Below are 26,652 nucleotides of genomic sequence, written 5' to 3' on the forward strand. Positions count from 1 at the left end.
AGTGAGTGTAGGGGTCAGCTCATTCCAAATCTCTAACACCCCCTTTCCTGCCGCCACAAGGAAGCCCTCATTAGGAGGGGAGAGGAGCTGCCTGGGGCAGCTCAGCATGAGGGTATTTCTATGCAACACAGATCTCATCTCCTTCTGGGGGAGGGATCTAACCCTGCCAGTCATATCAGTGCTAAACAAAAACGCACTGGGGGGGTGATTTTAAATTTCTTCTTTATTAAAAAAAAAGCATTTATTTCTGGGTTTTTAGAAAAACTTCTCTAACACATAAAACAGTTTTTCCATCCCCTTAGCACTTCTTTCTTGCCTCCTTCACTCCTGCTTCCGGTGCCAGCTGCCTGCAAGACCCAGATGAAGAAATCTTCTCAGATCGAGATGTGGGAGCTGGAGGGGGTTGAGGGTTTGAAGGAAGGTGGTTACTGGTCAAAAGGAGAAGTTCATTCGCACAAAAATATAAACCATGGAGGATGAGACCAGCACATACACATATGGATTGATCTACAATCCGTATAAAAAAAATAGACCCAAATTGTCATTTTACATTGGCAATATTATACAAAATAATATATATTTTTTAAACCACACACACCCACATACACACACACACACACACACACACACACACACACACACAAGGTGCCAGTAGCCCCTCTGCACTTCTGCTTCTGGGGACAGGAGTGTCAGTAGGCAAAGATGACATGGTAGGTGACCTGGTGGCCATTGTCCCAGGCGTAGAGCAGGCGGTCCTTGGGGTTGTAGTCTATCTGGGTGGTGTAGGAATACTCATTCTCGAACAGCAGCCTGGGGATGATCTGCGTGTTGGTGTGGGTGTCAAAGGCGTAGGAGATGTTGGCATTGCGCTGGTTGTAGCTGTCCACGGCGTACAGCACCCCACAGATGACAAAGCAGTTGCCGTAGAAGTTCCGCCGGAGCCCCGTGCGCCACGTGGTCTCCTTGTGTGTGCTCAGGTCCACGGCGTTGAGCTTGCTCAGGACGATGACCTCCTGGCTGAAGCCCTCATCATCCAGGGCCGGGTAGATGAGCCACAGGCCATTCTCATCCACAGCAAAGTCCACGTCCGAGTGGCCCTGCCACCTCCAGGGCGTGGCCTCCTCATAGGCCACGTCATGGAGCATGGCCCAGGCAGCCACATAGCGCTGCTTCAGGTCATACTTGATGATGTTACGGGTGAAGGCCCGGTTGTAGTAGAAGGCACCATTGTACACCACGTGGCCCGTGCCGATCCAGCTGTAGGGGAGCTTGTAGGAATTGCTCCAGCGACCTGTGGGCAGTGGGAAGGCAGAAGGCTTGAGGGCAACGGTGCAGAGACAACCTGTCAGGCAGGGAGGGGGCAGCCCAGAGAGATGGGACGTGCCATTGGCTTGAGGTCTGGAGCCCACAGTTTGTGTCTTGGTTCTGCCACTTTCTAGTTCTGTATAGCATCCTCGTCTGTCATTTAGAAATAACGATTTCCACTCCCCTCGCTGAGCTGTTTCAAGGATCCAGAGGGCTCATGTACGTGAGCGTGGTTTGTAAACTGTCAAGGGCCATGGGAAAGGGAGGATGTATCACTACTGTTTTCTGGACCAGACTCCGGGTTGTCCCATGTCCCAGGGACTGGGAAGGAGGGGCAGGGCTGAGAGATGAGAGAGCAGAGAACGTGAGGGAGTGTGGAAGAGGGACATCCTGCTACCAGAGAAGGTCCTTTTACCATCAGAAGAAGGCGTTGCCCTTCTTGTCCACTGTCTCCACCCTAAGAGAGCTGGCCATGATTAAAACAGAGGACAGTGGGGAAGGAGGAGCCCCCCTAAGGTGAACCTATATCACGTACCTTGTTTGAAGTTCTCCAGGTTCCGGAACTCTACCAGGGTGTTGCCATAGTAATAATTGGTTACGTAAATCCGCTCATCTTTGGCCAGGGGGTCCTTCATCCAGGCCCCTTCGTTCCGCCCGTATGTGTTCTGCGTGGTTGGCCCCGTGATTGTGGAGAGGGTGTCCTTGCACCTTCCTGATGGAGGAGAGGTGGATGGAGAGGTTGGGATGATTGAAGAACGCCCCGCCCCTAAAACCCTTGCCAGCTCTGCCACCTGGAGTCTGAACTCCTTGGCAGGCTTCTATGGCCCTGTATAGCCAACCTGACGCCAGACATTTTCTCAGCATCATCCCCTGCTATTCCTCTCATCTATCCTATATTCTACTCCTATGAAGCCATCTACTGTCACCATCCTGGGCCACTTTCATGCCACCATGCTTTGCTCTGGCTGTCCTCTTACTTCTCAATCCTACAAACTCATCCCTCAAGGAGCTAAGCTCCAATGCCCTTTTCTGACACCACATCCTCCTCTGAAAAACCATTCTAGCCTTTTACTGGATTCCATCCTGCTCCCATAGTACTGTGAACGTACCTCTCTTACAGGACATGTCATCTTATATCTCAGCAGTGTTTGTGCATATCTCTCCTGATTCAAAGCCACCCCCCATCCAGAGCATAAGCCCCACGGAGCAGGGTCTGTGGCTTTCCTCTTTGTGTCCTCAGTCCTCAGAATACACAGTGTCTGGCAGGCCACAGGCACTGAGCAGATGTTCTGAAACTTGGATGAATACACGGCAGCATGAGAAGTGTGACCAGAGGAGAGGACTTTACAGGTATGACCAGGAAGGTGGAGCTTCACCAGCCACTGAGCTACCCCAAGGGGCTTGGCCCAGGCCACCAGCAGAGACCAGCCCTGACTGTGCAGTGTATGTCACGTCCCTGAGGCCCACCTTCTGGGTCCTAGAGAGCTGTCCTCAAGCCTACGCCTCTGTGGGTAGGATGCCAGGGCCCCCTTCTGGGAAATTGGAGGGGCCGGGGACCAAGTTCCCACATAAGGAGTTTACTCTGGCTGTAGGAGACTCCTTCAAAGGTCAAGTCTGCTTTAAGGGGACACGAACTCTGCAATGCCATCCTGAGTGACTCTTTGGAGAGACCTGGTGCCCATGAGAGGCCCTAAAAGACCACTAGAACCACGCTGGGCTCTAAATCAAGTTGAAAGCCTGCTTGCATGCTTACTATGCAGTATTATTATTGAACATGGCCCTGAATGATCCTGAAATAACGTGACTACAGAGAGCACGTGCTCTTTTTGTCTCTGCAATAGTGGGTTATGAAGGAGATGGGAAGAGGACAATGGAGGGGGCAGTGGGAGAAGCAGATTAATCCAGGCTTTACAACTTCCTCCTACTCTTCCTGGCAGCTGGGACCCGCAGAATACCCCCCCCCACTGCCATCAAGACTGGTGCACAGATGGGCGACGGTGATGAGAGTAACTTGTCCCTGACAGTCACATGGAACCAAAGAGTAAGGGGCTACAATTCAGGTTCAGGGTTCTCTAAACTCCAGGCCACGCCCACTTCCAAATTGTTGCAGTCTGTTCTATCCGTTCTGCTCCCCCATAGTGGTCTGAGCTGGCAGGACAGGGCAGGCGCTGTGCCCTTGGCCCTGGGCCTGAGGCAGCCAGGCGTCTGAAAGAAGGATAAACATTGTTTCTCAGGCAGGGCCCACAGTTGGGTGCAATTGGCAGGGCTCAGGCATCTCCGTGTGGGGTTTATTAGGTCCTGGTCCGACAGAGAGGAGAGGGTTTTGGCCTCTGTAAGACAAACAACAGAGCCTACCAGCCAAAGCCTCATTCCCCCACATCTGAGTTCATCTGCTCGAGACAATAAAATAGATGGCTCTGGCTGAGCCCAGGCAACAGAGGTCTGATGGAAAATATCTCATTCCCTGGCGCTGAGCAGGGCCCTGGCTTGCCAGTGGAGAAGCTGTGCTTCCTTAGAACTGAGGTGAGCCCTAGCGTGCCATCCCCAGGGAGGGGCATTTTTATGTGCCCCCTTTCCCTGGAAAAGCCCAGTGAAGACATCAACTCCCTGTCTGAGAGGCAGCCCCCCACCCATGCCCAGAGCCCCACAAAGGGCTGTGCAAGGCCAGGGGTTTCTGCCATGGCTATGCCATCTCCCTGCCCAGATATGGAAACTGCAGATGAGCTCCTGGAAGCCAGGACTCATCTAACTTTTGATGTAACGCATTGCCCCAGGCAGCACCCCCCAGATCCCTGCAGGGTCCTGTCTCAGCACTAAGGCTCTGCAATGAGAGGGGCTTAATGTGAGGCTATAGAATGTGCCCCGGGTTTGCAGACAGAGGCCTGACATTGGTCTTCGCCCTGCTACTGACTCCAAAGTCTGTGTTTCTTTTAAAAGGTCACAAAGCTTTAGTTTCTTCCACAGTAAAACAAGTATAATATATGCCCTACCTACTTGACAAGAGTGCTTGGAGAATGCACTCTGATGATGGTATGGTAGGCTGAATCATGGCTTCCAAAGGTAACCAGGTCCTAATCCCTGGAACCTCTGAAGGTGACCTTATATGGCAAAAGAGACTATGTTGCGATAGGGGGACTATCTTGTATTATCCAGGTGGGTCCTAACTGCAATCACAAGTATCCTCATGACAGGGAGGCAGAGGGAGATTTGACTACAGAAGAGGAGGCAACCTGATGATGGAAGTGATGAGGCCACAAGCCAAGGAATGCTGGCAGCCACCTGAAGCTAGAAAAGGCCAAGAAATGGACTATCTCTTGGAGCTTCAGGAAGGAACCAGCCTTCTGACACCTTGACTTTAGTCCTATAAGACTCACTTCAGCCTTCAGGCCTCCAGAACTGTTAGAGAATAAATTTCTATTGTTTAAGCCATTAAGTTTGTGGTAATTTGTTACAGGAGGCATAGGAAACTAATACAGATGGAGTCAGCTTCTGGCATCTTTATTTCTGTAGGAAGAGGGAGTCCCAGCTTACAGCTTCAAAGTCCTGATACCCAGGACCTCAGGCTGTATCTCCACATGCCCTCAGAGCAAATGCCGGCAGCCTACAGGGTGGTCCAGCACAGGCAGGAACAGTGGGACAGACCAGTGTGGTTTTGAGAGCATTTGAAGTCAGGTTCAAGGGAGATCAGTAAACCATGAGGCCCAGACCCAGGTCTGAGAATCTGGGGCCATTCAGATGCTCCCACCCTTGGCAGCAAACTGTCAGCCTTGGAGAGAAGATGCAGCCTGTCTACTCCTCTTCAAGGGTAATGAGAGAAGGGAGGGAGATAGTTCGAAGGCACTGAAGAGAAAAGAGTGCTGCCTGCAACTCATCTTAGAAGTGTTCCCCCGAAGCATGGTGACAGGGAACACCTCCTAAGCCGTCTCTATGTATTAACTCATTTAGTCATCGATAGTCCTGGGAGACAGTTGGCCCTGCATCAAAGGTCCCCGGGGTCTGAAAAGTAGGGGCTCTTCCTCTCAGCATATAAACCTGCTCAAATCTTGCCATCTAACAGAAAGAAATCAGCAAACAAGAGGCTCCCGTGCCCTCTGGGGCTCTCCAGTGTTCACACAGCAGGCCTCTCCTGCAGGGTGCAGGGGAGCCCACACACTCCTCAACTCCTCCCCTGATGGCCGCCTTAAATGCTTACACCCTGTCCATCAGGGATGCTCTCTGGCCTTTTTATTCTAGTCAAGCCTGTCTTTTGTCTGAAACCCCCACCCACCTCCCCCCACCTCCCTCGCTCACTGGGCTTTCACACCCCACTCTCCTGGTCCCCGCTCACCCCCTGGTCATACTGCCTCTGGCTGGTTCTCTTTTCTGTCCACCTTTCAGATGTTATCCCTTAGAGCCCCACTTTTAGTCCCTTATCTTCTTGTTCTTCCTGTGTTCCCTGGGCCCACTCAGCTCTTATACAGCCCGGCGTTTGTTTCTGAGCACCAGACATCCAACCCCTACTAGACATTTCTCTCCTGTGTGTCCTCCTGATTCCTCAGACTTAATGGATTAAAAATGGAATTCATCTGGGGGCTTCCCTGGTGGCACAGTGGTTCAGAGTCCGCCAGCCGATGCAGGGGACGCGGGTTTGTGCCCCGGTCCGGGAAGATCCCACATGCCGCGGAGCGGCTGGGCCCGTGAGCCATGGCCGCTGAGCCTACGCGTCCGGAGCCTGTGCTCCGCAATGGGAGAGGCCACGACAGTGAGAGGCCCGCGTACCGCAAAAAAAAAAAAAAAAAAAAAAAAGGAATTCATCTGCTTCAATTCACAGCCTGTTCCTCCTGTACTTCCTGTCCTGGAGAAAGACATGGCACACCATTAACCAAGCCACGAGACTTGTGGTCCTCCCTGACGTCCCCCTCTCTTCCACCGCACACCCATTGGTCGCTGTCTCCCATCTCTTCATCTCTCTGCCCTTTCCCTCCACCTCTGCAGCATTTGCTATGCCCATGCCCAGTGAACACAGGTGGACCCACTGCACGTGGGAGTCCAGCGAGACTCAAAGTGAAGACAAAGCCCCCCCAGAGGCCACAATTTCCATTTGAACAGAACTTGTTTTGAACGCAGAAAGAAGGCAGTCGTATTCTAAGAAGCATAAATAACCAAATAACCCTATCATATTCTTTCTTACTTGTGTTATTTCCTCATATTAGCCAACAACTCATGCTGAAAATGACATAGAAAAGGGAAGGATAGGGCAACTCACAGTCCCTTTTCTTTTTAGTCTTCCTTACTCAGTAAGGCGAAAGTAGGGAGTGTACAAAAGCTGGTAAAGTGTACTCATATTAAGAAGTGAAACAGAAACAGATGAGTTAAGTTTTGTGTAAGTGTTTCCACTGGTCTGCTAGGCACAAAATGCATACGAATATAGAAGCCGTGAAATACCAACTGTCATTTTGGTGGATTCCACATGAGTTAAATAATCTGACCTTTGCATTGAAAACTGGCAGTGCACAATATGATAAAATTCATGCTATTCAAGTTTTTTTTTTTTCTTTTTGTGGTACACGGGCCTCTCACCGCTGCGGCCGCGCAGGCCCAGCAGCCACGGCCCACGGGCCTAGCCGCCCCGCGGCACGCGGGATCCTCCCAGACCAGGGCACGAACCCGCGTGCCCCGCATCGGCAGGCGGACTCCCAACCACTGCGCCACCAGGGAAGCCCTCAAGTTTTTAATATTCCTTTACTTACAATTGCATGAAATCCAAAGGAAAAAAACCAAGTGAGAGAGAGAGAGGCCGGAGAAGAAAGGAAACAGCTTTATACTGACTACCTTCAATGGCACTTTTCTCCTGCTCTTTGAACGAGGGGCTCTATGTTTTCATTTTGCCCTGGGCTCTACAAAATGCATAGCTGGCCCTGACCAAACTGGTTCACTCCCGGGGCTCTTGCGGCTCTGGTCCTTCTCACTGCAGTGCTACCTTCCTTCCTGGCTGTTTTTTCCTCATCCCTCAAGACAGCTAGGTCAGCTTCTTTTTTCAGAAGAGAGTGTCTCTGACCCCAAAGCACCCATGCATTCACTCACCACCCTGAGTTGAAACGGTGTTAATGTGTCTCACATACAAGCTTGTGGCAACTCCAGGTCAGGGGTGCTGCCTCACCTGCCTTTGCACGACCAACACCTACAGAACCTGCGCATCACCAGCACCCAGTACTTTCCTTAAATTGACAGATCTGAACGTAGTCCCCCGGCTCAGAACCTTCTGTACCACTTTTAGATATAAGTCCCAATGTCCCACTCCCTTCATCAGCCGGCTCCTCTCCCGTACGTTGCCCTGTGTGTGCCAGGGCGATGGGCGTTCTTTAATCCCCCTGACCTCCCACCCCCCATGCCCGCACAGGCTCATGCGGTCAGCTCTGCCCTGGGGACCACACTCAGAAATGGAGCTCCACCCTCAGAACCGAAGACAGTCTCCACTGGACTGCATACCTTGCCGCTTGCCAGCCCTGGCCACTTTAGTCGCCCGTATCCCCCTCACGGTGACCCCTCTGCAGATGTAACCAGAGCTCACCCCCTTTCACAGCCAGCGCGGCGTGGGGCTGAGTGAATTAGGAGTGGACGCTTCATCCTTGCAGAGAGGCACAGACTTTATTCCTTACCCATTTACAAGGAACGTCTCCACTTTCTCGCCTTGTTTCTAGGGCCAGCGGCCTCTGTGTCCTGACTGAAGTTCCTCGTGGTTTCAGGGGGCTGGTGAGGTGCCCCAACAAAGAGACTGAGAGCAGAGTGTGTCTGTGGAGTTGGGGGTTGGGAAAGCTGCCTGTCAAGTGACTCAGGGCAGCCAACTGGGACACTTCTTGGTCCCGAGGCTGGGTGCCGTGGAGGACCTGGCTAGCCCTGCCCCTGTCCGTGTCAGCACCAGGCTGCCTCGGACCAGGCCCGCTGACATGGCAGGCCGGCTGGCTGTCTCGTGCCCACAGCCTGTGGCTGGCCAGGCCTCGGGGATTGTTAAGGTGGTATACTTTGTGAAGGAGACAGTCTTTAGCCAATCATATGGCCTAGGTTCGACCATGAGGCAGGCTCTCTGGTAGTGCTGTCGTCCTGACTGTCCTCTTTGTCTGCTCCTTTCCACTCCCAACCCCCACCCCAAAGCAGCCTCTTCTAAAACGTGCAGCAGGAGTTGTAGTCCTTAAAGTATGGGACTCTGCAAAGCCTTGGCAACGTGGCACGTGTCCTCTTCCTCTGCAGTAGGCTGAGCAGACCTCTCCCAGACACTGAGGATGGTGACCGCTCCTGTCCCGCCCCTTCCCTTCCCGAGCCCCGGCTCCCATCACTGATGGCATTTTTCCTCTCCTGTCCTAGAGCTACTATGCTTTGGCCAAAAGTTAATTCCAATTTGCTTGTTTTGGGAATTTCTGAGAGTTTGACAATTCCCCTGAGGAAAATGGTGGACCTTTTAGGGTATTACAAAACCAGGTTTAGAAACCATGGGATAGGGTATTCCTTTTAAAAGCAGCCCCATTTAAAAGCACTCAGACAGCTCAAAGTCAAAATTGCCAGGCTCAGTAAACAGCAAGCAACCTTTCACAGGCAACACATCAGTGGTCTGTGCTGGTTTCAGCCAAATGATTTTTATTTAAATGATGACTACATGTAGTCCTACTCGGCCAGGCACAGGCAGGCAGGAAGTCTGCAGAGAAGGTTCCAGAAAAGAACTCCCATCCACACTAACAGCAGCCTGAGAGAAGCACCTGACAGTGATACATGATTAAAAGTGATTCCTGAAAAAACTTGCCAAGACTCCACATTGCCTAAACAGCCACCCTTCTCTCTGTGCCACCCCCTCTTTTCATTCCTTGGTATTTGAAGAAGCCCTTATATCTGTGTCCACGTCCCTGTATTTTTTTTCTACAGTAGACATAAAAGGAAAGAACTTCAGCTCTTTTGAAAAATCCTACAGGCCAATCTTTAAGCAGAAGCTTACATCCTCTGTGTAAGACAGATGAATGGATAAAGAAGATGTGGTACGTATAGACAATGGAATATTACTCAGCCACTAAAAAGAATGAAATAATGCTATCTGCAGCAACACGGATGAACCTGGAGATTATCATGCTAAGTGAAATAAGTCAGACAGAGAAAGACAAATATCATATGATATCGCTTATATGTGGAATCTAAAAAAAAAAAAGGATACAAATGAACTTATTTACAAAATAGAAACAGACTCACAGAGAATGAACTTATGGTTATCAGGGCGGAAGGTTGTGGGGAGGGATAAATTGGGAGTTTGAGATTGACGTGTACACACTGCTCTATTTAAAATAGATAACCATATATGACAAACCCGCAGCCCATGTTGTCCTCAATGGTGAAAAACTGAAAGCATTTCCACTAAGATCAGGAACAAGACAAGGCTGCCCACTCTCACCACTCTTATTCAACATAGTTTTGGAAGTTTTAGCCACAGCAATCAGAGAAGAAAAGGAAATAAAAGGAATCCATATCGGAAAAGAAGAAGTAAAGCTGTCACTGTTTGCAGATGACATGATACTATACATAGAGAATCCTAAAGATGCTACCAGAAAACTATTAGAGCTTATCAATGAATTTGGTAAAGTAGCAGGAGACAAAATTAATGGACAGAAAAATCTGGCATTCCTATACAATAATGATGAAAAATCTGAAAGTGAAATCAAGAAAACACTCCCATTTACCACTGCAACATAAAGAATAAAATATCAAAGAATAAACCTACCTAAGGAGACAAAAGACCTGTATGCAGAAAATTATAAGACATTGATGAAAGAAACTAAAGATGATACAAATAGATGGAGAGATATACCATGTTCTTGGATTGGAAGAATCAACATTGTGAAAAGGGCTCTACTACCCAAAGCAATCTACAGATTCAATGCAATCCCTATCAAACTACCACTGGCATTTTTCACAGAACTAGAACAAAAAACTTCACAATTTGTATGGAAACACAAAAGACCCCGAATAGCCAAAGCATCTTGAGAAAGAAAAACAGAGCTGGAGGAATCAGCCTCCTGGACTTCAGACTATACTACAAAGCTACAGTAATCAAGGCAGTATGGTACTGGCACAAAAACAGAAATATAGATCAATGGAACAGGATAGAAAGCCCAGAGATAAACCCACGCACATATGGGCACCTTATCTTTGATAAAGGAGGCAGGAATGTACAGTGGAGAAAGGAGAGCCTCTTCAATAAGTGGTGCTGGGAAAACTGGACAGATACATGTAAAAGTATGAGATTAGATCACTCCCTAACACCATACACAATAATTAGCTCAAAATGGATTAAAGACCTAAATGTAAGGCCAGAAACTATCAAACTCTTAGAGGAAAATATAGGCAGAAAACTCTATGACATAAATCACAGCAAGATCCTTTTTGACCCACCTCCTAGAGAAATGGAAATAAAAACAAAAATAAACAAATGGGACCTAATGAAACTTCAAAGCTTTTGCACAGCAAAGGAAACCATAAACAAGACCAAAAGATAACCCTCAGAATGGGAGAAAATATTTGCAAGTGAAGCAACTGACAAAGGATTAATCTCTAAAACTTACAAGCAGGTCATGCAGCTCAATAACAAAAAAAGAAACAACCCAATCCAAAAATGGGCCGAAGACATAAATAGACATTTCTCCAAAGAAGATATACAGATTACCAACAAACACATGAAAGAATGCTCAACATCATTAGAGAAATGCAAATCAAAACTACAATGAGGGCTTCCCTGGTGGCACAGTGGTTGAGAGTCCACCTGCTGATGCAGGGGACGTGGGTTCATGCTCCGGTCCAGGAAGATCACACATGCCGTGGAGCGGCTGGGCCCGTGAGCCATGGCCACTGAGCCTGCGCGTCCAGAGCCTGTGCTCCACAATGGGAGAGGCCACAACAGTGAGAGGCCCGTGTACCGCAAAAACAAACAAACAAACAAACAAAAACTACAATGAGATATCATCTCACACCGGTCAGAATGGCCATCATCAAAAAATCTAGAAACAATAAGTGCTGGAGAGGGTGTGGAGAAAATGGAACACTCTTGCACTGCTGGTGGGAATGTGAATTGGTACAGCCACTATGGAGAACAGTATGGAGGTTCCTTAAAAAACTACAAATAGAACTACCATATGACCCAGCAATCCCACTACTGAGCATATACCCTGAGAAAACCAGAATTCAAAAGGAGTCATGTACCAAAATGTTCATTGCAGCTCTATTTACAACAGTCAGGGGATGGAAACAACCTAAGTGTCCATCATCAGATGAATGGATAAAGAAGATGTGGCACATATATACAATGGAATATTACTCAGCCATAAAAAGAAACAAAATGGAGTTATTTGGAGTGAGGTGGATGGACCTAGAGTCTGTCATACAGAGTGAAGTAAGTCAGAAAGAGAAAGACAAATACCGTATGCTAACACATATACATGGAATCTAAGAAAACAAAAATGTCATGAAGAACCTAGGGGTAAGATAGGAATAAAGACACAGACCTACTAGAGACTGGACTTGAGGATATGGGGAGGGGGAGGCGTAAGCTGTGACAAAGTTACAGAGTGGCATGGACATATATACACTACCAAACGTGAAATAGATAGCTAGTGGGAAGCAGCTGCATAGCACAGGGAGATCAGCTCGGTGCTTTGTGACCACCTAGAGGGGTGGGATAGGGAGGGTGGGAGGGAGGGAGATGCAAGAGGGAAGAGATATGGGAACATACGTAAATGTATAACTGATCCACTTTGTTATAAAGCAGAAACTAACACACCATTGTAAAGCCATTATACTCCAATAAAGATGTAAAAAATAATAATAAATAAATAAAATAGATAACCAACAAGGACCTACAGTGTAGCAGAGGGAACTCTGCTCAATATCCTGTAATAACCTAAATGGGAAAAGAATCTGAAAAAGAATAGATACATGTATATGTATAACGAAATAACTTTGCTGTACACCCGAAACTAACACAACATTGTTAATCAACTATAGTCCAATATAAAATAAAAATTAAAAAGAAAAAGAACCCCAGCTCTTCTGAAAAATCTTACAGGCCAGGCTTTAAGCAGAAGCTTACATCCTCTGTGACAATGTTATTCTGGTTGAATAGAATATTGAACAACAAGAGAAAATGTATCCCTGTCTCCCATTCCTACCACTAGGCAAATAGCGGCTAGGACACAGGGTTTCTCCTGTCTGGGCATCAGCATCTCAGTCAGGCTAAGGGAGGGGGCGGCGTCCTAAGAACCCCAGAAAGGTGCATGTCGGGAATTACACCAGAAAAGCCCACTGGTGGCAACACCCAGGGTAGGCAGGTGGATTGTGGAGACAGTGGAGAATTCCACCCCTGGCTAGGAAGTCGCCAAGGGAAGAGGCTTCCAGGCTGGCAAACACCATCGCTGAGGACATACAAGGCGTGCAGATGTACCCGTAGCCTGTCTTCACTGTTAGTATTCTATCCACCTGTGGAGGGATGGTGGCGGGCAGCTAAGTTTCTGGAGGAACCATCCCTCCTACCCAATTGGTGGTGCTATGGGGGCCCCCCGGGGAGCTCATTCCTATGGCAGAAGAGGAGATGGAGTGCTGGGCCCATGAGCATGGTCAAGGATGCACAGAGCCAGTTTGGAACTGGGAACCTCTGCTCAGACCCTGGGGCATTCTACAGAAATTGAGCAGGACCCGTAGCTTCAGAATTGATTATCCATGCAGTGAGGAATGGACCTTTTCTACTCTATGGTCAGCTTGCTCCCGTCATGGAAGCAAAAGAAAGGAAAAGAAAAACATTCTCTTCTCCCACCCCGACCTCTGTGGCTCAAGAACTGTCTTCTTGCTTAGCTTCCTCCAGGCCAGGGTTCATGAGATTTTGCCCTGGGGTCCATTTGGTTATTTCCTTGCCATTATTCTGGGATTTTTCACCCAATAGGAATCCCTTGCTATACCATGGCCTGATAAACTTACTGCAGAAAACCACAGAATATAATGGAGAAAGCAGTCTTTAGCAAATTTCTAATTTCTGAGACCCAGACAGGCAGAGATGTGGCCAAGGTCACACAGCTGTCAGCAGCAGAGACCAGGCTATAACAAGGTGTTTGGCTCCTGGCAGGTGCTCCTTCCACCATCTGTCTGGCGTAGCTGGCACCTTATTCTGAGGAGGAATTAGGAAAGAGGCTGCCAAGGGAGCAGAAAATGGGAGGAAGGGAAAGACAGGTATAAGGCAAATCACGTCTTCCGTCAACTCAAGTATATTTTTAATGAAATTATTATTCAATAGTGTTATTTCTCAATCACTATGGATGGTGACGTAATGAATGTTTGGTTTAGTTCTTGTTGGAAGAGACATATGTAGCCAGGTCTCATTGCCCCCCCTCCCCGCTGCCCCCCGACATCACACACACACACTTTCACAGTTTACTGTTCTCAGAGTCATCTTGTGGACATGGAGCTCCCAGGCACAGAACAGAGCTGTATTCTCTGTGCTTCTGGAACATACCCTGCTCCTTTAGACCTAATAGTCAGAAGACTTCTCTACTTAGAAAACTCCTGTTTGGGCTTCCCTGGTGGCGCAGTGGTTGAGAATCTGCCTGCCAATGCAGGGGACACGGGTTCGAGCCCTGGTCTGGGAGGATCCCACATGCCGTGGAGCAACTAGGCCCGTGAGCCACAGCTACCGAGCCTGCGCATCTGGAGCTCGTGCTCCACAACAAGAGAGGCCGCGACAGTGAGAGGCCGGCGCACTGCGATGAAGAGTGGCCCCTGCTGGCCGCAACTAGAGAAAGCCCTCGCACAGAAACGAAGACCCAACACAGCCATAAATAAATAAATAAAAAAGAAAACTCCTATTCATCCTTCAAAACCCAGTTCAAAGGATACCTCCTTAGAAAAGCTTCCCCAGGCTTCTTAGCAGCCAGGCCAAGCTGCTGCTCCCTCTTTCATGTCTCTGTTTCTCCATTCCTCTGTTACAGCATTTATCACATGATGCCACAGTGTTTCCATGCTTTCTAAGGCTGAGAGCTCATGAGATTTTCCCCTGGGGCCCACTGCACTGGTTATTCCCCTGTTCCCATTCTTATTATTCTGGGATCCCTCTGCCCACATAAGAATCTATTGTTAGTTCATGGCCTGGTAAACATACTGCAGAAAACTTAGCCATCATTAAATAACCAAATACCCAATGCCCATCACAAAGCCTAGTACACCAGCACTTGACAGATGTTTATAAAATTTATTAATGAAGCTGAGATCTTGGCTCCATTAATTTACTTATATTTAATTTAATTAATTTTTTTTTTTTTTTTTTGCGGTACACAGGCCTCTCACTGTTGTGGCCTCTCCCGTTGCGGAGCACAGGCTCTGAACGCGCAGGCTCAGCGGCCATGGCTCACGGGCCCAGCTGCTCCGCGGCATGTGGGATCTTCCCGGACCAGGACACGAACCCGTGTTCCCTGCATCGGCAGGCGGACTCTCAACCACTGTGCCACCAGGGAAGCCCCAGTTTACTTATATTTTAGAAAGGAGTTTCCCACTCTTATCACCAGCACATTTTGAATACATAGACCCTAGATGTTAAAACTGATCATCGGCCAAGGCCTAACTCCACTTGCCTTTCTTTATGAAGCATTTGGACCATCTGAATCCTCCCTCTCCTTTCAAGCCATTTCCAGGCTCTGCCCTTCACTTGAGCAGGAGACCCAAGTCAGGTAGAATGAACTCACCTATGACATTCCGTATGTCATCTTCTTCCCCGGGGCTCAGGGTGGGGCTGAGGGGGGCTGTGCCCTGCCCAGCAGTGGCATCTTTCCCCAGTGAGTCTGTCCTGACTGGTGGGGGAGGCACCGGGGCTGTGTGCATCGCCTCTACAAATGCATCCTCGGGAGCCACTGATGGAGGCGCTGAGGCTGGAGGTCGCTGGGTGGCTGTGTGGGCCACGGTCGTGGCTGGTACCTGAGTAAAAGGTTTAAGGAATGCCTCCCCGGTGGGTTCGGGAAACACTGAGGTGGTCTGGAGTGGTGTTGAGAATTTTTCAACTGAGGCAGAGAGAGTAGGGTCAGGGATGCTGGCAGCTGAGGTCGAGGCCTGCGGCTGTGCAGAAAGCAGGGCTGTGGTCTGAGTGCCAGCATCAGTTGTCACAGCAGCATTGTGATGGGTGGCTACTGGCCTCCGGGTGGCACTGGTCAGCAGGAGGTTGTGTCTCAGAAGCTGATCTTCAATCAGCAAATCCATTCCGTGTTCACCGCTGAAAAACTCGTCTTCTGGGAAACAAACACAGGTGCATTTGTGACTGGGGAGAGGAACTGGGGGCATGTGGTATGTGGCAGATTAATGAGGGTTTCTTTCCTCAACATGACGCCCTGATTTAGAGATAGAGCCCAGGTGGGATTTAGAAGAAGCAGGTGAAAAGGAGCACAGATGGAAGCATTTCCTCGAGGGTCTCTCTGAATAGTCTACTGCTATCCTCCACCTGCGACCCACGGGCCACCTAGAGGACGCACAGCCACGGGCTACGAAACCTGGGAGGAAGTTAGTCATTCATTCAGTAGGTATCTATGGAGCATGCACAAGAACAATGAGCAAAAAAAAGATCCTGCCCTCGCCAAGCTCCTATCTAGTGGTGGAGACACCAAACAGTACACAGATTGTACATTTGAAGGTGCTATGAAAAGAAGTCTAGTAGGGTGAGAAGGGAAGGGAAGAGAAACTTGCAGTAATGGATAAAGTAGTCAAGATGGGACTCAGTGGGATGGAGAGATGAGCAGAGGCTTGAAGGAGCGAGGGAGTTAGCCAAGCAGCTATCAGGGGAAGAGTATACTAGGGGAGGAATAGCAGCAGTGCAAAGGCCCTGGGGCCAGAACATGTCTGCCGAGGCTGGGGAGCAGTGAGGTGGACAGAGGTCAGAGAGAACACGGGAGCCAAGTCATGTGGCATTTGGCTGTTGTGTTTGGACTTCAGTTTTTTTTTTTTTTCGGTACGCAGGCCTCTCCCGTCGTGGAGCACAGGCTCCGGATGCGCAGGCCCAGCAGCCATGGCTCACTGGCCCAGCTGCTCTGCGGCATGTGGGATCTTCCCGGACCGGGGCGCGAACCCGTGTCCCCTGCATCGGCAGGCGGACTCCCAACCACTGCGCCACCAGGGAAGCCCCTGGACTTCAGTTTTTATTCCAAGTGAAATGGGGCAGTCTGCAGGGTTTGGAGCAGAGAAGGAATATGAGGAGGCAGAGATTTCTTAGGAAGGACACAAAGAGGTCTAACCACAAAAGACATAATTGGTCAATTGGATTTTATCTGCTCATCAGAAACACCATTAAGGAACTGAAAATACAAGCCACGGGCAGGAAGAGAATATCTGCAGTATGTATGACTGACAGAGGACTTGCTCCAGAATATAAAAACCCCACAAACCAATTATTTATTTATTTATTTTGGCCATGCTACACAGCTTGTGGGATCTCAGTTCCCGGACAAGGGACTGAACCCGGGCCATGGCAGTGAAAGTACCGAATCCTAACCACTAGACCACCAGGGAACTTCCACAAATTAATAATTTAAAAAGGCTACGAACAGTTAAAAATGGGAAAATGATTATGCCAGCGACTGCGTGAGCAGAAACTGTAAGGAGGTAGAGGCAGAGCAGGTGCATGAGCCAGGAGGCTGCTGAGCAGGACCTGATGGGAGGAGCTGGCATTCGCTCTGGCAGAGTGGAGACAGAGGAAGAGTGGGACCTCCTGGGGCGCTGGGCAGGGAGAGACAGAAGAAAAAGGAGGGGCCGGTGGCAGGGAGGAGCACAGGAGAAGGAAGCGTTAGGGAAACAAGATAAAGATGAGGTGAAAGGGAATATCCGTTTTCTGTGAAAAAATAAGAGGGACAGAGATAAAAGGGGTCCAGCATGTGCTGGAGTCTCAGTCAGGAAGCCCAGGGTCCCTGGAGAAGGAACAGGTGGGAGAAGCCCACTGTGTGGCTGTGAGTGAGTCATTCGCCTCTATGCCTCAGGGTCCTCATCTGCGAATGGGGAGGGCTGGACTCCAGGGCACTGAAGTCCCTTCTGGCTCAGCCATGTTCTGCCTTGTGGTCCTCTGCAAGCCCAGAGAAGGCAAGTGACTTGCCCCAGGGCGCTCAGCAAGTTGTGAGGAAAGGCCATAAGAATTCTGGATGGTTTGTAACTGCAGGGAATTCTCAGGTAACCGAGCTGGCTCTGCGGGGCCACAGTAGTAATCAAACTGCAAAAAGGGTGTGTGCCTCACGGGAAGTACACCTCCACAGGGTCCAAGTGGTGACTCCGTCCCTTGCCCTGCCTCTGGGGGGGGTGGGGCGGCCCTGGCTGACCCCAACTCACGATGCTCTTCGATGTCATTCTCCTCCTCAGGGTCCTTGGCTTTGTAGTAGGTGATGCCCCGAATGACGGTGGGCTTGGAGGCCGGCCGGCCCCTCAGGTGGACCTGCCTCTGCAGGGGCCACTGAGGCTTCACCACCTCTGGCGGAGCCAGTGGCCGCGTCTGCAGGAGCTTGATGGAGTTGATCTGCTGGGACACGGTTTCTTCCTGCAGAAACCTCTCTTCATACTGCTCCTCAGAGGGGACACAAGGGAAGATCAGGTCACTGGTCAGAGGGGCAGTGGTCAGGCAGAGACAATGCTGGAGCCAAGGCCATACTAATAACAACAGCTAATCCTAAAAGCACTTCCTAAGAGCCAGGCATTGTTCATCTTCTCATCAGTCCTATGAGGTAGGAACCAGTTTTAATCATTTCCATGTACAGGTTGGGAAATTGAGGCACAGAGAGGTTATGTAAATTGCCCAAGGGGCCACAGCAGGTAAGTGGTAGAGGCAGGATTTGAACCCAGGCAGTCTGGCTCCAGACTCTGTCTCTAACCTCCACGCTATACTTCTCAGAGAGTGCAGTTGTCCTCTCAGCTCTGGTCTGGGGATGCTGGGTGACTTAGATCTGGTATCAGTTGTTTCTAGTGAGGCCCATGTGGCTGGGACATGAAGGCTGAGGACCAAGCTGCAGACCTCAGGATGAATCATGACTGCTTTTACTTATGCTGTTAGAGCAAACTGCCCCAAGCCCTCCCTAACGAATCCAGAATAAAGTCCAAAGTCCTTGGCCTGGCACTGAGAACTCAAATTGACTTGACCCAGCTCAGCATTCTTCTCTCTTTTGCTCCACCCTCCAGCGCCAACACCCCCGGTACTCCAGGCACTTGGTTGACTCCTGAACTTCTTGGCTCTCCTGAGCTTCTGGGTCTTTGCTCAGACTGTTTTCTCTGTCTGGAAGGCCATTCTCTTCCCCCCACCCCCGCACCCATATAGGTATTTCTTGAAATCAACCGATTTTTCAAGGCCTGGCTAAAATCTCAGGACCCCAAGGAAATACTCCCAGACCTTTTCATTCAGAATTAATCTTTCTTTCCCAATCATCACTTTGCACTTTGTGGCAGAGACTTCCAAGTGACTACCCAAATCCCCGTCTCCTTGTTCCTGACTTAATGAGAAACTGGTTTTGTGGGAGTGGTCATGGGACTAAGTTCTGGTTGGTAGGGTGTAAGTAGAAGTTGGTGGGAAGAGCTTTTGGAGAAGTTTCTTAAGACTTGGGGCTGACTCAGCTGGAAGGCATCTTTTGCACTCTTCCTCATTTCTCTGGCCAGAAGAATATGGACAGGATGGCTGGAGCTGAGCAGTCATCTTGCGATTATGAGGGGATTTTGAGGATGGACATCACTAATGACATCTTGCAGCTGACTATATCAGCCCTGGGCCACCTGCCTCCAGAGCTCTTCTACATGAAAGAACAACCAACCGCTCTATTGTTTAATGCACTGTATTTCGGTCTCTTACTCAAAGCCGAACATAACTCCTAATGGATACAAGTCTGTACTTCTATTGTAACACCTTTCTCAGCCTGCCTTCCACAGGCATTATTTAAGGATGTTGCCTCTGTTGACTGAGCAACTGGAAGAGCAGAGACCACCTCTTGTTCATCTTTTTTTTTTTTTTTTTTTTTTTTTTTTTTTTTTTTTTTTTGCTGTACGCGGGCCTCTCACTGTTGCGGCCTCTCCCGCTGCAGAGCACAGGCTCCGGACGCGCAGGCTCAGCAGCCATGGCTCACAGGCCCAGCCGCCCCGCAGCACGTGGGATCCTCCCGGACCGGGGCACGAACCCGTGTCCCCCGCATCGGCAGGCGGACTCTCAACCACTGCGCCACCAGGGAAGCCCTCTTGTTCATCTTTAATTCCCCTGAGTAAATGCCTGTTAAATTGAATTTCTGAATCATAACAAATCCCAAGCAACCATCTACATTTGTGACTAGCACTGGGATTTTTGTCAAATCAAATGATGCTTTAAAGTAGGTAGCCGATGACCTGGGCATCTTGATGGTACCACAGAAGTCCTCTGTGATGGTTCTGGTCACATGGAAGGACCACCCTGTCCCCCACAGAGCTGCTGCCTGGGGACTGAGCTGTTGTGTCCACAGTGTGGCAGAGTCTCTGGGTCCTTCCTTGGTCCATCTAGTCATGTCCCCTCACCCAAAGGATCACAATCGCCCACCTTTGAAAGCAGAGGGCCTTGGGTACTGGGCCTGTGAGCTAGCTGTGCTGAAAGTCAGAGCCACTGGACAGGGGGTCCAGCTCCTGAGGGGCAGTGGCTCCATCAGTAAAGCATGCAGCGACCTAAGTGGGAGTGGCCCAGCGCTGCTCTCATGAGGTATCCAATGGCTGAATGATGAAGGGGTCGCTCCCTGTAGCCATCTAAGCCATGAAAGCTCCCCCTTTTCACCATGAGGAGGTGGGCGAGCTCCCTTAAATCCTTGGTGAAGTCCACCCAGAGAGCAGAGTCCACTTGGAAACAAAACCTCTGTCCCTTGATGCCCAGTGTCCTGAGGGGCAGAGCAGGACCTTCAGGTTCACTGAACATTAGCTGGCAGGGATCCAGCTATCATGGCCAACTTTCTCACTTTGCACAGGAAGAAGCAAATCAGGCTCTTGTTTTGACCTTTAAAATCTGGCCTGGAGAAAACCTAGAGTCCTCATTGCCAACCACACCCCAAGTCTGTACTGGTTTTCCCGTGACAAGAGAGTTTATCCAGATGGCACAGCAGACATGGAAGTTCCTGAATATGTGTTCCTTGCTCCCCTGAGCTGACCGACTCCTGGAAGACAGGGAACTCTTTCTGCCAGCCTCCCCTGACTGGGGCCAGAGCGCTGCCCAGAAGAAACAGGCAGATTTGTGCCCCGGGCAGCCCCTACTCCTGCTACCTGCCCCTCTCTCACTTCCCATTCTTTGCTGGTGAGGTGACCTCCATCAGAAGCGCAGGGAATACTCAGCTGGTGCTGATGACGTTTTACAGAGCACCTATTAGGGCCAGACATGTCCCTTTATATTATTTTCAACCCTTAAAATAATGGGGCACGGTAGATATTATTATCCACATTTTACAGATGAGGAAGGAGAGGCTCAGAGTCATTTAGCAACTTGGTTGAAGGTCAGTCAATTAAGTGGTTGAGATGGGCACTTATTAAGTCATTCGGCTATTAAATAGGCCCAGGGCTGCCTGCTTCAGAGCCTGTGCTCTACCTTACATTAAAGCCACATTGTCCTCAGCTGTGACCACAGGACTAACTCATTGGCCATCCAAAAACTTGTCCACATCCCCAAGTCCTGAGGGCCATGGTCTGGCTAGTGCCCAGCAGACTTGGGGATCCCTCATTTCCCATGGGAAAGAGCTGCCTGGGAGGCTGACGAGAGGCCCCAGACCTTGACTCAGACGCCGCGGGCCATCTAATTGCTAGACTCTGGTTTCCCTCTGCATTGCAAAAGCAAGTTGTCATTTCTTCGTGGCAAACCCCAGGAACTGTCTTTAATCCAAGCTCTTAGGGACGAGCGGGAACTGCAGTTCCTTCTCCCAGCCAAGAAGATGGCGCAAGACCATGGACGGCCTCTGCCAGAGAACATATAATTTCCCTGGATTCGCTGGCTGCACTGGGAGGCAGTGGCCTCCGCAAGCTTTGATTTCCTCTCTCTGTTAAACTGTTGTATGACTTCAACTGCTGGTGTCCCAGTTTTCCCAATCCCACCCTGCTCTCTCCACTCCCAACCCACCCCCCAGAGCCCCCTGCCAACCCTCCAGGCAAGGACCTTCCTGGAAAGAGGCCTCCAGCAAAGTGCCATGCACCGTTCCAAGAAACCCTGACATCATCTGTAAGAACCCTGAAAAGAACAGCCAAACCCAGACACCCCACTCGCCCCCTTTTTCAGCACGGGGTTCACTAAAGAGACAGACGGATGCAAAGGGAGAGGCTAGCCTTGCCTCCTTCACCACTTCCCCCTTTCCAGTCCCACCCTGGCCCTGGCTCTGCCCACACCCTCCCTGGTTTGGGTGGACTGTGCTAACTTCCACAGTGTGTGAATGGGGATTTCAGGAGGCAGAAACTTTTGCTGAGCAAGGCGAAAAAGAGTTGGGTGTGGTTGATTTGCCTTCAGGAAAATCTGAGCTGGGTTCCTGAACATACCACATAACGTGTCATCGAGACAACAGATGGAATTCTCAAGCTCAGCCGACTGGGAAATTGGAAGCCAGAGAGCACAGGAAGCGCCTAACTCTGCCGGGCTGCTGGGCCAGCAAAGGATGCCATACGGGCTGCGATGGGAGCCGCAGGGCCCCAGGTGTGATGCGAGGGTGCCTCCAATTTCCCTTCCAGCCCAAATGTCTTCTGGCTCTTTGGTTGACAAACTCAGACCTGCTCGGGGATGACCCACCAAGCAGACTAAACACACACTCAGTAGCTGGCATGTCGGGGACACCCAAAAATGAGAATAAAAATAATTTTTGAGGGAATACGATATTTCCCAAAAAACCCCGTCAAAGTAGTCATCATGGGCTAAGCCAGAAAACGGGCCTCCCTTGTACTTATTTTCTGGGTTGGAATTGGTTTTATTTTGAGTTACAAATGGGGCAGGGTGCAGGCACCATACTCTCTTCAGGGCTTCTTGCCTCCAAATCCTAATCTGCCTGCTCTCCTGCCTTCGGAACACATGAGCCCAAGGTTCCCCAAAACCAAAGCTGCTGTCTGCTTGGCACCACTTCGGGGAGTTTCTTTGCTCAAGAGTTCCAAGCCCACATGCCTAGTCAGTCTTACTTCCTTTCTTACCCCAATTCTTAATGACCCAGGCAACAGGATCCTTCGTAGCAATGCTTCCCAGCCCTTTTCAACGTCACAGCACATTGACATTGACAGCTCAGGGGCTCTGACAGTCTGTGTCCCAGGCCCTGCTTCACCCATACCCTGCCCGCCTGCCCCAGGCTGAGGGGATCCCTCAATGGTTCACCTGGAATCCACGCTCTGCCATCCACCACCAATCCTTGGTCCAGTAAAAGTGAGCAAAACCCCTCCTAACTGCTGCTATCCCGTGGCTGCCAGGGACCCCTCTTACGATGCTTCATCCAGACCTGCCTTGCTAATAGCATCCACACTCTTCAAGTCCTGATGCCAGAATTTACCCATTTCCTCTTCCACTTTTGGGGGGTTAGCTCCTGTTTTTCAGTCAATTTACAAGATAGTCCAATACATTAAATAAAATAACACACGTAACTATTGAATATTAGCACGTACACATAACTTGGTAACTAGAGCCAAAAGAAACAGGTATCAAATGAGGAGGTATTTTTAAGCAAATAGGTCCTTTGGCATCACTCAAGTCACATTACATAGTGCTTCATTTCATTGTACAGGTGACTCTGTGTTCCAGACAATACTGAGGGGGAAGAGATAGAGGTGTGAGACCCCTGTCACCACTTCCCAGCTGAGCAAGGGAGACTGTGAGCATTCCTGGATCTGTTTTCTCATCTGCAAAGTGAGGATATGGATCTCTGCCCCAGCCTGCCTTCCAGAGCTGTGGTGAAGACCACATGGTATGATGATGAAAGACATAGTACTCCAAGAGGCAGGATGGAGTATAATAGAAATGGGGCCTGAAACTCGAAAGACCCAGATTTGAGTCCTGGCTTCAGTATTCACTGAACCTCTCTGGGCTTCAACGTTAATTAAGTACAATGGGGTCAACCCCTGCCGCATCAGACCTACAGAACTGTTGTGTAGATGAAACGAGAGCGTGCCCGTGGAAGGACTGAAGCCTGCAAGCGCTATGCACATGGGAGGTGCTGGGAGTATGCTTTCTGGGGGTCTGTGGTCAGAGCCCCTGGAGGCTGAGTTGTACCTCGGGGTGGGTGTAGGCTGCAGCCGTGTCCCTCTGCAGGGCCGAGTGGATGTCCGGCATGCTGTCTAGGATGTTACTGGAGCTGTTCTCTTTGCCTCGCTTGTTCATCTCAGTTCGAATTTCTTTCACGTCCTCTTCGATTCGTTCATTTTCCTTGGTGAGGTTTTTAGAAACTTCCTAAGAAGAGAGACAATTTTAAAAAGAGAGTCCTTTAAAGTGCTTTGAAGACAAACAGGAGGGAGCTGGCAGCCAGCTTCTGCTTAGAGCACAGAGACTCAACAGACAGGCTGAGAAATCAGCCAGAAACAACTGGGGCCCTCGAGTGTGTCCGGCCCTGTGCTGAGGACCGAGCTCGGTCCCAGGCGGCATTTCCAGGGCAGCTTGGCTCCGGTACGTCCTCTGCTGGAAATGCTTCCCAATACCACCACGGCTTTCCTAATGATAACACTGCCATGTCCCTGGGCTACTGGGACACCTGTTATTTATCCACCCTTGGTTCACAGTACGCTCTTATCCAGTGACGAGTAACATTACAGAAAAATTCCATTCGCTTGCAACTCTACACACGTGAACCAGTGGCTCAGTTAATGAAAGATTTTCTGGGCAATTTTAAAAGAGGTGGCCAAAGAAATCTACATAGTATGCTCTTCTAATGAGCACAAACTATTCCCCATCACTTTTTTTTTTTCGGTATGCGAGCCTCTCACTGCTGTGGCCTGTCCCATTGCAGAGCACAGGCTCCAGACACGCAGGCTCAGCGGCCATGGCTCACGGGCCTAGCCGCTCCGCGGCATGTGGGATCTTCCCGGACCGGGGCACGAACCCGTGTCCCCTGCATCAGCAGGCGGACTCTCAACCACTGCGCCACCAGGGAAGCCCTCCCTAGCACTTTTTAAAAGTCTTTTTTTCAATTGAGATATAGTTGATTTACAATATTGTGTTAGTTTCAGGTCTACAGCAAAGTGATTCAGTTATACATATATATATATACACACACGTATACTTTTTTTTTTTTTTTTTTTTGCAGTACGCAGGTCTCTCACTGTTGTGGCCTCTCCCATTGTGGAGCACAGCATCTGGACACGCAGGCCCAGCGGCCATGGCTCACGGGCCCAGCCGCTCTGCGGCATGTGGAATCTTCCCGGACCGGGGCACGAACCCACGTCCCCTGCATCGGCAGGTGGACTCTCAACCACTGCGCCACCAGGGAAGCCCACACGTATACATTTTTCAGATTATTTTCCATTATAGGTTATTCCAAGATATTGAATATAGTTCCCTGTGCTATACAGTAAATCCTTATTGCTTATCTACCTCATGTATAGTAGTTTGCAACTGTTAATCCTGTATTCCTAATTTATCCCCCCTCCCTTGCCCCTTGGGTAAACATAAGTTTGTTTAATACGTCTGTGAGTCTGTTTCTGTTTTATATATAGACTCCTTTGTATTATTTTTTAGATTATACATATAATACATATAAGTGTATTGATATCATATTTGTATATTATACATATATGTATACATATATTGTATATATAATACATATATGTATATTATACATATAATACATATAAGTGATATGATATCATATTTGTCTTTCCCTGTCTGATTTACTTCACTAAGTATGATAATCTCTAGGCCCATCCATGTTGCTGCAAATGGCAATATTTCACTCTCTTTTTATGGCTCCCCAGCACTTTAAAAGCATCATCTATATAGGAAATTGATAGGCTGGCCTTAAACTTTCCTATTCACACATAAAAAGTTTCCCTAAATGGCTTGGCGAATTAGGCATGTCCCAGACGTAGTTCACACCAGAAAGGACTAAAGCTACATTTCAGTCAACCAACACTGGTGAGTACCTCCTGTGTGTCTAGGGTACAGTATGGCAGAAAGAAAGCCTCTAATTCCCCTGGGGTTCTTGTCCTGGGACAGAGGCAGGTGCGGTGGGAGGACAGCTGTGATGGGGAGACAGGGTCCACACTGCAGAAAGAAGATGACCAACCATGTCAGGTACTGTAAGTGCCCAACATGGGTTCAAAGGGACGGAGTGGACTAGAGGCACGAGAGGCAGCATCCTGGAGAAGATGAAGCTGACTGGGATTTGAATCTTGGACAGCTGTCAACAGACTTAGAGGTATCCTTTCTCCTCTAGTTATGCTTAGAGACGTTTACTGCCCTGAGATCTAACATTGTCCAGCGTTGGCCCCCATTCTAAGATTCCCATGAGCATCTGAATTTTTAAATGTGACGTTCTCCTTTGAGCCCCGTTTATGAGGGTGATAGAGGAAGTAACCACGGAAGAATAGAAGATGCATTTACTTTTCATCTTTCTTTGACAGACAGACATGAGAAGTGCAAAAGCTCAGACATTGCCGGGCACGGTCTGCAGCCTGGTAAGATGCTACTCATCTCCCAGAGGGAAGCCACGGTGGCTCAGAGTTAGGGGGTGTGTAGGCAGATGGTGACACCCAGACACTGTGGCTCCAGTGGCCCTACGTGGGCTGCGCAAAGGAGCCCACGACGTGATTGTTATAACTAACCAGGCTCTAGACCACTGGCCATGCTATTCTTACAGCACTTCAGTGCACGCCAGATTTTGAGCACTGGAGAGGCTCAATGTGTCTGTGGGGCTAAGGTCAAGCCAACCTCTTAAACTGCACAGAATCAACTATGAGAGCTAAAGCCCTTGAGAAGAGGTCTTGTTTCACGAATACCCGGAATAAGTGGCTTTTACTGGGGGTGCAGTCATTCCTGATAAGTGTCATCAGGGTCAGCCAAGTACAGTGGTTAAGAGCGTGGATTCTGGAGGAAACTGGTTTACATCTCAATGGTGCTACTGCTAGATCTGTTATCTTGGGCAAATTACTTAAGCTCCCTGTGCTTCGTTCTGCCCATGTGTAAAATGGGGTTAATACTAGCACTTGCCCTGTGGGTAGTTACGGGGATTACATGAGTTAAACTATATGTGGAAGTGCATGGGACATACTAAGTGGTTGCTATTTTTCATAGACTGTTACAGCTGGAATGGACCCCAGAACTCAAGCCTAACCCTTCATTTCACAAATGAGGAAACTGAGGCCCAGAGTAAGGATGTGATTTTTCCCATGATCATTTTTAAA

At 49.3% G+C, this 26,652-nt stretch overlaps 1 protein-coding gene across 2 annotated transcripts in view; it reads right to left on the bottom strand.

Annotated features, from left to right (window-relative positions):
- Positions 1 to 205: 205 nt before the first annotated feature.
- Positions 206 to 26,652, bottom strand: part of OLFML2B (olfactomedin like 2B) — a 41,759-nt gene continuing 15,312 nt past the window's right edge. The window contains exons 4-8 of one of the 2 annotated variants that reach the window (XM_032614804.1): positions 23,531 to 23,707; positions 17,653 to 17,878; positions 15,039 to 15,575; positions 1,841 to 2,017; positions 206 to 1,291 (exon numbers count right to left, since the gene is read on the bottom strand). In XM_032614804.1, the coding sequence (XP_032470695.1) occupies positions 690 to 1,291; positions 1,841 to 2,017; positions 15,039 to 15,575; positions 17,653 to 17,878; positions 23,531 to 23,707 (1,719 nt within the window). In that variant the 3' untranslated portion in view covers positions 206 to 689. The remainder of the gene's footprint in view (positions 1,292 to 1,840; positions 2,018 to 15,038; positions 15,576 to 17,652; positions 17,879 to 23,530; positions 23,708 to 26,652) is intronic. The other variant, XM_032614808.1, reaches the window with a different exon arrangement.

The sequence above is a fragment of the Phocoena sinus genome, chromosome 1, assembly GCF_008692025.1.
Source record: "Phocoena sinus isolate mPhoSin1 chromosome 1, mPhoSin1.pri, whole genome shotgun sequence".
Lineage (NCBI taxonomy): Eukaryota > Metazoa > Chordata > Mammalia > Artiodactyla > Phocoenidae > Phocoena > Phocoena sinus.